At 33.8% G+C, this 10,336-nt stretch overlaps 1 protein-coding gene across 1 annotated transcript; it reads left to right on the forward strand.

The window, feature by feature from the left end:
- The first annotated feature begins 5,722 nt into the window (after positions 1–5,722).
- Positions 5,723–9,279, forward strand: LOC149567025 (protein PLANT CADMIUM RESISTANCE 7-like). Its single transcript, XM_089820241.1, has 3 exons — positions 5,723–6,103; positions 8,414–8,618; positions 8,710–9,279. The coding sequence occupies exons 1-3, from the start codon at positions 5,955–5,957 to the stop codon at positions 8,830–8,832; spliced, it is 477 nt and encodes a 158-aa protein (XP_089676367.1). The 5' UTR covers positions 5,723–5,954; the 3' UTR covers positions 8,833–9,279.
- Positions 9,280–10,336: the final 1,057 nt, after the last annotated feature.

Below are 10,336 nucleotides of genomic sequence, written 5' to 3' on the forward strand. Positions count from 1 at the left end.
TTTACAAGTAGATTTTCTTATAATTCTATTTTATATTTTTGACAATTTTTTTTAAAAATTGTTTATTAATGTAGATTTTTTTCTTATAATTTTTCATATAAAAAATTTGAAGACTTAATTTACGTTCATGTTCGTAGAATTTACGACTATTTTATCGGCATTGAAAAGATTTTGCAATTATGAGATTTCCACAATCCATGAATTATGCAGCTATTTTTTTGGGTCAAGATTGTGTAAAAAAATTTATCATCAACGTTTCAGATTATACTCCATGATCCATCATCAAGATGAGAGAGTGAAAGAATGTTAGAAAGAATGATGGATCATGGAGTATGATCCGAAACATTGATGATAATTTTTTTACACAATCTTGACCCAGAAAAATAGCTGCATAATTGAAAATATTTGTTAAAACACCTTGTTCATTAATTATAAAATAGGCCAATCTTTTGGTCACTAATATTTTTAAATTTTAAAAATAGAACACGTTTTGAAACATTTTAAAATTTTAAAAATAAAACACATTCTGGAACATTTGTAGAACTGTTAAGAGTCTATAAACCTCTGACAAGCAAATGAAAAACTAAAACTTCTCAAAATTCAACATTCTAGACTTCACATAAGTATTCTATATATATTGACTTCTTACTACCAAGTCAAATACCATAGCACTGATAACATAAACCATAATCTATAACAATAGGAACTGGACGCTATGTGTCCCTATTCCATAGGTTTCATGGATTAATTTGTTTTCTTATTTGACCAATCAAGTCATAATTGTTTTACAACTGTTTGTGCATTTATAATGTTTTTAGTTTTTAACCATTTTTGCATAAATTTTCTAGAAAGTTTTTATTCTCTCCCTATGTATTTAAATCACTTCAAAGCGGAATATTTCCCCCTAAATTTTACGCTTTTATGCAAAAATATAGGACTTTTTGTTGGTTGCACTCAATGGGGATCTCTAGATAAATCTTATCTTCTAGAAAAATCTACTAACCAAAAACACATTGAAATATTCATATGAATTGTGGAACAAACTGCATTCATCAAGAAATGGTTTCAAAACCCTTTTAGCATTTTCAAAAGAATTAGAGGTTGCAACAATTTTTGTAAAATATGAGAATTCTTTATTCCTATATTTTGTGAGGTCAAGCCTTCCACACCCTCACTCAAGTTGGCACGAGTTTACAAAGATGCATTTGTTAAGCATGAAGGAAAGGGGAGATTCAACAAGAAGAAGCTTCGATAGTGGAAAAGATCCCCCCACTCTGCTTCATATGTCCTTCAGATTTAGCACATCTAAGAAGCGAGGCTTAGTTTATTTTTGAAATTAGTTTTAAATATTGGTTTCTGTTGTTTTCTATAAATAAACAATGATTTAGTGTTTAAAGATACTTTCTTTGTCTTACCTATGACATATTGATCTTGAGTGCTTTTGATCTCTTATTCGCTTGAAATTGGCAATTTATAGATGTTGTGTTCAAAAATTGTTGAGCAGCTTCCCAAGATAAGTGGAAGATGCAAAACAATTCAAGTTGTGAACAATGACAAAGAAAACTAGTATTCTGCCTAGAGATTTACATATGTGGTCATAGTTTCCAAGGTTGAAGAATTAGAAGCCTTGTTGGAAAACCCAAATCACCAAGTTATAATTGTTGTTGGTATAGGAACTAAAAGTCTATAGATAAAATGTCAAAGGGTGTCCAAAAAATACCATTTTTAGATAAAAGATTCTCTGCATAGTTGTGTTGGGGTGTTCATAGGTTGGAGAAATCCATTTGTTTGAGGTGGTTGTTATTATTATTTTTTTGGTTCTTTTCTCTATTGATCATAATTGGTTATATATATATATATATATATAGCGACAAATACTAGGCAAGTTAAATGAAATTTACTCAGATTAGTATGTAGGCATTGTCTTGCTATTCGTAGAAGTATCAAGACCAATTTTGGTTTGTGTATTCCTAAAGAGATGACCTCATATCCTCCACCAAGAGCCTAAAGAACTAGATGCAACCATTCATTAATTGATTTATTAACTACCAGAATAAACTTGAATAACATCAATGCATAATTATTGTAAGGGATTTGGTTGACCTAGTTTCAACAATCATTGGCCCAAACAATGTCACTTAATTGAAGCTAGCCACCATCTTGCACTCACTATGTTATCTATTTCTAAATGATTGATATTGTTTTAAATACCTAGCAACATATCCAGTAGCAATAAAGACAACAACTCCAAGATATCTTGAACCAACATGATCTATTTTTTCTAGGTTAGTCTTATTAAAAATGTTTCTCTTTTAGTCAAATCCATGTGATGAGGGGTAGAAAGGGCTCTAAGACTCTCAACGATCATCAAATGTTGTTTTAGATCTATCAGTAGATGAAAGCCTTTACACAGTTGCTCCATAAAATTGAGTTCCTCCAATTTCTTTGGTATCACTAGAGGAAATCCTGAAATTCTTGTTTCAAAGTTTTTCACAATTGTTCTTTGTTCTATTGAGCAAGTAGACTTACCAATCAATGCCAAATAAACTTGGAGTCTATCTCATTTTTGCATCAACAATGTTGTAAAACATATTCTCAAAATCACTTCTCACTAGCATATCTAAGCATTTAAATATGAGATGTTATCTCAATAAACTCAACACAATGACACGTGATTTTTCCTTATTACTATGCAAACAAAATTTGAAATTATATAATACTCTTAATTTTTACAAGTTCAATTTCCTTCTTTTTTTAAGCTTGCATTTGTATAAATTTTGTTTCATAAGAAGTGTAAATGGTCTTTTATTAAAAGATAACAATATTGAAAAACAATCAATTTTTAAATGTAATTTGAATGTTTTGATGCTTTTATTTGTTTCAATGAAATCCGTTAAAGTCTTTGTAATGCTTGATATATTCTCTAATCTTTTGAAAATTTCAAATCTTGTTCATTATTAAAAACATCTTTATAAATTTCATCAACATAACAATAAAGAACAAGAGACACAAGTGTCAAAGTTCTTGCCTATAGTGTAATGCTTTTGGGGGAAAGATATGTTGAAATGACAATATGAGTAATAGAGAGTGAACAAATTTTGTCACACCTAACTTGTGCAAGTCGTATGGCTATGTTGAAAGGGGTATTTTGGTTTACAATTAAAATTTGTATGATATTTATGACATTATAGTTTCTTGCTAAAGATTCAAATTGTTGGGTTTCAACGCTGTTTTCTAAACTTTGTATTAACTTTGACAACTCTTCCAACCAAGCAAACAAATTATTTTCACCATAATTATGTACTCCCATTTAAATGTATAATAATTGATAAGTAGGAGATATTTCCCACAACAAGTCAAATTATGATATTGCTATCAGGATTCAATTGGTAATTTTTTTCGAACTCATTGATCATGTTTCATGAGTAGTGGTTCACAAGAATGCATCTCTCATAAGAATGAATGGAACACTTAACACTCATTGCATCTAGGTGAACCATCGAGTCTTCCTAAAAGCTCACCCATCCTAGTACTACTCCATCTCGAATGCCCTTAAAACTATGAAGTTCTCTCCATATTCAAGCCCACTCTACTTGCAACGCCATTTGCAAAACCTTTAGCAAGTGTTGTGCCTTATGAATCATTCCTCAGAAAGTTCCTTAAGCCCATCAATTGATAAGTAGGGGATAAATTTTCCACTTGCTTTCAAATGTGATATCTCTATTAAGATTCAATTGTGTAGTTCTCTTGAGTCAAACTCATCGACCCATGTTTCACGAGTAGTAGTTCATAAGAACCCATCTCTCATGACAATGAGTGAAAAACTTAGCACACATTGCATCTAGGTGATGCTCATAGAGGTGAAGCATTGAAACTTCCCAAGTCAGCCATCTCAGTGCCACTCCAACTCAAATGCACTTGACCACATAGTTCTCTATATGGTTAAGCCCACTCTCTCTATATAGATATTGACTATTTGTTACAAGCCTAGAAGCACCAACTCCTTGTTATAGCAATAAGGAGTATGCATCGATGGAAGGGAGAGGAGTCAATACATGAGTAGGGTCCAACGTGTGATATGTTAGGTGAGTATTTTAGACCAATTCGTGAACAAAATGCATATCCTCAAAATAGATGTCTTTAATTTCAATAAATAAGCACTCATGTGGTGCCACATCAATGATTTGGTGCATATCTATGGGTCTTATCACTTTTTGAGACTATTTTGAACACTTCACAAAAATATGTTAATGTGTAATGTCCCCTTTTTAGCATTCATAGCATGATGTTGTCGTTAGCCTATTTTTCCACGGTCCCATAGGCTACCCAGGACATTAAAGGGATTTAGAGGCCATTTGGCCTAGATAGTTTCAGTTGCAAATTTTTCTGAGGGGTTTTGAGGCAACTTTGGGCATACTTACTATTTATAGTAAGTCATCTTGGATATGGTCGGACATCCAGTGGCAGCAGTATGTCGATGGTAATTGTTTAAAATTGGCAAGAAGACTTGTTTATCATTGATAAGATTTGTTATGCATTGATAAAGCTATTTTATAAAGTTAAATTTAAATATTTAACTTTATTAATGCATAGACTATAGTTTGTGAAAAATATTTAAATTAAAAGAGTCCCCTTTATTTTATAATACATTGGAGACATAAGTTACATAAAAGGGAGTGATGTTTTATCCCACATTGAGAAAACGAAGGATGGAGCCCTTGTGAGAACACTATAAAAGAAATGGAAGAGCTTCTTTTATGCATGCTTGAAAATATCAAAGAAATTGAGAAATTTTCTAGAGATTATGTCTCAATAGTTTGGAGGATGAAATCCATTCAAGCTGGAAATCTTAACGCCATTGAAAGATATGGTCTTGAGATTCAACATAGTAGCAGTCCGAAAAAACGAAACCGAAAAAGCAGGCTGGAAAAAAAGCGGGTACGAAAAAAGCTGTCCGAAAAAAACGGAACCAAAAAAGCAAGCTGAAAAAGTGGGTACGAAAAAACAGGCTGAAAAAGCAGTTCGAAAAAAGCAAAGCAGAAGGGGCAACATAGAAGGAAATTATTTCAGCCATCTACAACCAGGTTCTTTTGTTAGTATTGTTTTTTAGGGTGTTATAAGCTTTCAGCTGTAAGTGTGCATTATACCAGCATTATCATTTTGTAATCCATGTAAATGCCAAAGTCTTGGCCATATTTCATGAGCATTGTAATTTTCATTGCAATTAAGAAGATAATAGTTGCTGGTGTCATTTAAGCAATTTAATATCATTATTTATCAGCTAGTTAGTTTGCATACCAATTGTTTGTAAAAATGCCAGTTGGCTGTAGGTGTTCATTTCTCATGCTTAGATCATATATATGCACTGAATATTGTCAAAATTAGTAGCACACTCATGTTAGGTCATTGTGCAGTCCATTGTAGTCTTCTAGCACAAGATTCTCATTGATGCAAATTGAAGAAAAAGTCATTTGAAGCCAGCTGAAATACTATATCAGTCATACTTCCCTTGCATGTGAATTGTTTGATGAAATTCCTTGAGCTTTCATCAGCATTTTTTAGAGCAGATTTGAAGAGGGTTGTTACATAATGTTTCACTATATAAACTTGAAATCATATTTTTATTTAAAATCAAAACTTACAGTTTGAAAATTTTCACAATTTATTTTGGCAATGTTTAAAAAATATTCTTTTTTTTTTGGTTATGGGAATGATGTATGCAAACTAAACCAAGAGGAAGAGAGCTGCAAACCGAGACTTTTTCCATACAAAGTTGATTGAAGGAGAAAACTTCTGTTGAAGCAAATCTCCTGCTGTCGACACGCCATTCTTCTTATTGCCACGTATATAGCAGATGGCAGACGAAGGCGCGAGGGAGATGTGAGCTGGGCAAAGGCAAATGGATATTATGAGGTCTAAACTGAAAGCTCCATGGAACTTGAGAAGGAATCAAGATGGGCTTGTCAAAGGATTACAGATGGGCTTCTCAAATTACTGATATTACAAGGAATCCAGCTTCTACTGCCTGGGGTGCCTTCTGCCCCTGCCTCTTGTTTGCCCGCAATGTCCACAGCATTACAGACGGCAAAGTCTCATTTGTTAGGTGCGTTTTCTCTGCATCTCAGCTAGTGATGGAATGTGTAATTGCAGAGAAATTGAATTTTATGTTTAATTTCTATGGTGTCGTTCAACTGAATTGAAGTTGTTTTTGGTGTTTTAAGGAGAATAATCTTAATGGTAATGTTTTAAGCCCAAACTAGGTCTTCTAGTGGATCGTGAAAAAAAATCATGTTTAAGGCAGAGAGATTCCTGGTTGTGGTTAGAGATATGTGTGTAAAACTCAACGAATTTGTCAAATATTTGAACCAACACACTGAGATCCAATTTCTAAGGCTGAATATTGTAAGCTTTTCACAATGCTCTAAATTTCTTAAGTATTTCCATCAGCACCTGCGGACAATATGAAATGTCAAGTTCATCAAAATCTAAAATGTCCAATGAAAAACCTACACAGTCGAAATTGAAATTGAATTCCTTTTCAATTTCTCTGGAGTTGTTCAACTGAACTTAAGTTTTTTGGTTTGCTTTCGGTTTAGGAAGAATGATTTCAGTGGTAATATTTTAAGCCCTAATCAGGTCTTTTGGAACGTCTAGGAATCTCTGATTGTGGTTTGAGAAACTGGGTTCTAAACCCTTAATAAGTTTGTTAAATTTGTGAACCAACAGGTTGAGATCTAAGCCGAAACTTTGTTAACTTTCACAATGCTTCAGATTTCTGTAAGTATTCCATCAACACCTGCAAACAATTGTTAGCGTGATATGAAATGTCAAGCCCGTCAATACCTAAAATGTCCAATGAAAAACATGCACAATTTAACCCACAGATTATCTTATTACAGCTTTGTTGGTATTTTTGAATATCTTTCATTGCCATACTTCAAGAATTTTGCGTGTACCATGGATTCAACAATAGTAAATGATTGCTTACACGTCCATGAGGTATGGGTATGTCATTCTTCGCGTCAAATTGATTGCTATGTACATAGATTTATGGATTTTGACCATGGATAATCAAGTTCATCAATACCTGAAATATCAATGAAAAACATACACAATCGGACACACATGTTATCTTATTATTGCCTTGGTAATATTTTTGAACCTTTTTCATTAACATGTTTCAAGCATTATAGTTGTACAATGCATATAGCAACAGTAAAATTATTACTTAATACTTTGCACACCTCCATGAGGTACGGGAATGACATTTTCCAGTCACAAGTTGCTTGCAATGCGCTTAGATTTCTGGATCCTGACCATGGATCTAACAAGATTGAAATTATTGCTTAATAGTTTGTCTACCTCCATGAGGTATGGGAACGCCATTCTCCACTGTCGAATTGACTGCAATGTACATAGATTTCTGAGATTTTGACCGTTAACATTCAGAAATCTATGTACATGTGGGCTTTGAAACTTTCATATTTGAATTCTGGTTTTTGACTTTCAAAGTATGTACTTTTTTTTTACATGGGGTGTTCCTGTGACTTATCCCAGTGATGACCAGTGGCCCTGACCTAGCCCAGGGATGACCAGCGACCGATGCGAGCTAGGGCGAGACTAGTCTCAATACGTAAAATCAGCTGCCCACAAGATGTCTCACCTACCTCTCTGAGATTTGAACCCGAGATCATGGGGAACTACCCACAACTACCCACAACTTCAAGCCCACTCGCGATGTGTCACTTATTTTGGAGAGATTTGAACCCGAGACCATGGGGAACTACCCACAACCTCAAGCCGGCCCACTCGCAATGTGTCACCTATTTTGGAGAGATTTGAACCCGAGACCATGGGGATTACCCACAACCTCAAGCCCACCCACTCGCAATGTGTCACCTATTTTGGAGAGATTTGAACCCGAGACCTGGGGGAACTACCCACAACCTCAAGCCCACTCGCAATGTGTCACTTATTTTGGAGAGATTTGAACCCGAGACCATGAGGAACTACCCACAACCTCAAGCCCACAACCTCAAGCCCGCTCATCAACCTGTGCGGGCTAGAAATTTACGTACATCGCTATCATGGATTTTCAAATTTTCATAATGATTTCTGGTTTTTGACGGCAAAATTCAGAAATCTATGTACCTTGCTATGATGGATTTTTATATGGATTTCTGGTTTTTGGCTGTCAATATTCAGAAATCTTAGTGCATTGCTATCATGGATTTTGAATTTCTTATATTGTAAACAATTGATTATCAAGAGTTCAGAGACATTTTTTAACTCAAAACCTTATTTAGATCGAGATTTTTTGTGACATTTCGGGATTGTGATCATTAGTTGCACATTCTAAGGTGTGTAGGCACGGGACTAACTGTAAACTCTTTTTTTCTTGGTTTGGACTCAGAGCATACCTATTCTATCTTCTCTTGGGAGGTTGTTGGGGAACACCTGCTTCTTTTGTGTGCGGACCAATTGGATTTTGGTTTACATGCGTACCCTGCTATGCCGCTCCATATAGAGGCAAGCTGAGACAAAAACAGGGCCTGCCTGAGATGCCTTACTCGGATTTTACTACTCACTTTCTCTGCCACCCATTTGCAGTATGCCAAGTACTGTTTTCTGTACCATCTTCTTGAAAGCTTTAAATCTATATTTATTTTTATAGAAAATCTTATTGAATCAAACAAGATTCTTTGGCAGGAACACAGGGAAATAAACTTAAAACAAGCTCAGTGTGTCCCTGGACCTGTTGGAAGCACAATAGACAGGGGTCCAGATGAAACTGTGACCCATGTGGAAGCTGTTCAAAAAATGGAAAGATAGTATGGTTGCCAATCTTCTTTGAACTTTGATCTGGACCTGGAAGCAAGTAGCGTGTACAATTCTAATTTCTGAATTTTAATTCTGTAGAGTTATTTTTTTATCATCAAAGGTTTTTAATTATACTAGATGCATGATCCATTATCAGTATGCCAGAGAGTTAAAGGAATGTGAAAGGAAAAGGTTTTTAATTATACTAGATGCATGATCCATTATCAGTATGCCAGAGAGTTAAAGGAATGTGAAAGGAATATGATGGATCATGTAGAATGATCCTTGATGATTAAAAAAACTATACTTAAAATTCCATGGATTGTAGAAACCTAATAGATCCGAGTGGATAGCCTTTTTCCATTGATAATTGCTAATTAGACTATGATGTTATGATTTTTAAAGTTTGAAGAGGTCCTATGTAAATGGGAATTGAATTCATTTTTCTTGGGCATTTTATTCCCCGTGTTTACAAAGGAGATTGATGTCAAATTACTCTCGCAGGAAGGAAATATTTAAATATTTAAATGCAAAATGAATCCTGTCCGGTACCTATTCATCTAAGATGGATCCACACCTCCAATCAGATCGTATACAAAGTTAAAACTTTATTTATATATGGATTAAATAGTGAAATTTGCATACTCATTTTTAAAACCATGTAATTTGAGTCTATTATTGATAAATAGGGGGTAATTTTCGGTGTATCGTATCAAATTATATGAACTTATTTAATGAAGTCTACAATTTTTTTAATCATCTCTAAACATATATGAAACATTATAGTCTCATCTCACATACCAGCGAGATGCCCTATTTATTTAAAGATCTTTGGAACCTTGTATCCTTATTTATTTAAAACATCTTTTGATCCATATGTTAGAAAATAATGAAACTAGCACTTGCACTGTTGAAGGGTGCAAGGGTTAAGCCAATATTCTTATACTTGTTCATGATGTTATTGAATAGTTATTCATAAACTATTTCTTATCCACTAACATAACCCATCTTTATATCTCTCCTATTCAGAGACATAGGTCCATCTCTATTTTATCTTACTCATCTTTATCATTTTTTCTAATGTATCTGTATCATATTTTTAAAAATATTTCTTTGATTTATTCTATGTATATAGCTAATCTATCTATTTATCCACTATCCATCTATCATCTCATATATCTTTATCATTCTCTCTTTTTGTCTTCTTCCTTCACTCTTCCTATTTATCTTCGCATGATCCATTATGTTTCCTTATCTATTTTTATCATTATCAACCTTTTTACCTCACTACCCTTTTTTGTTCTTTATAGCATTCATCTTATTCATTATCCCCTTGCCCTCTCACTCTCTCGTGATCTCTCATTACAATTATCTATCTCAGGATCTAACTCTCATTTCTTATACGAAATGGACAACCTAGCTATTTGAAATTGTCTTTATTAAATCAATCTCTTCATCTCTATCTTATTCTATATTTGTATATCCCTATATTTTTATATCTATATGTCTCTCTCTA

The sequence above is a fragment of the Cupressus sempervirens genome, chromosome 3 (assembly GCF_028749045.1).
Source record: "Cupressus sempervirens isolate cs-2001-9-10 chromosome 3, ASM2874904v1, whole genome shotgun sequence".
In the NCBI taxonomy this organism is placed as follows: domain Eukaryota; kingdom Viridiplantae; phylum Streptophyta; class Pinopsida; order Cupressales; family Cupressaceae; genus Cupressus; species Cupressus sempervirens.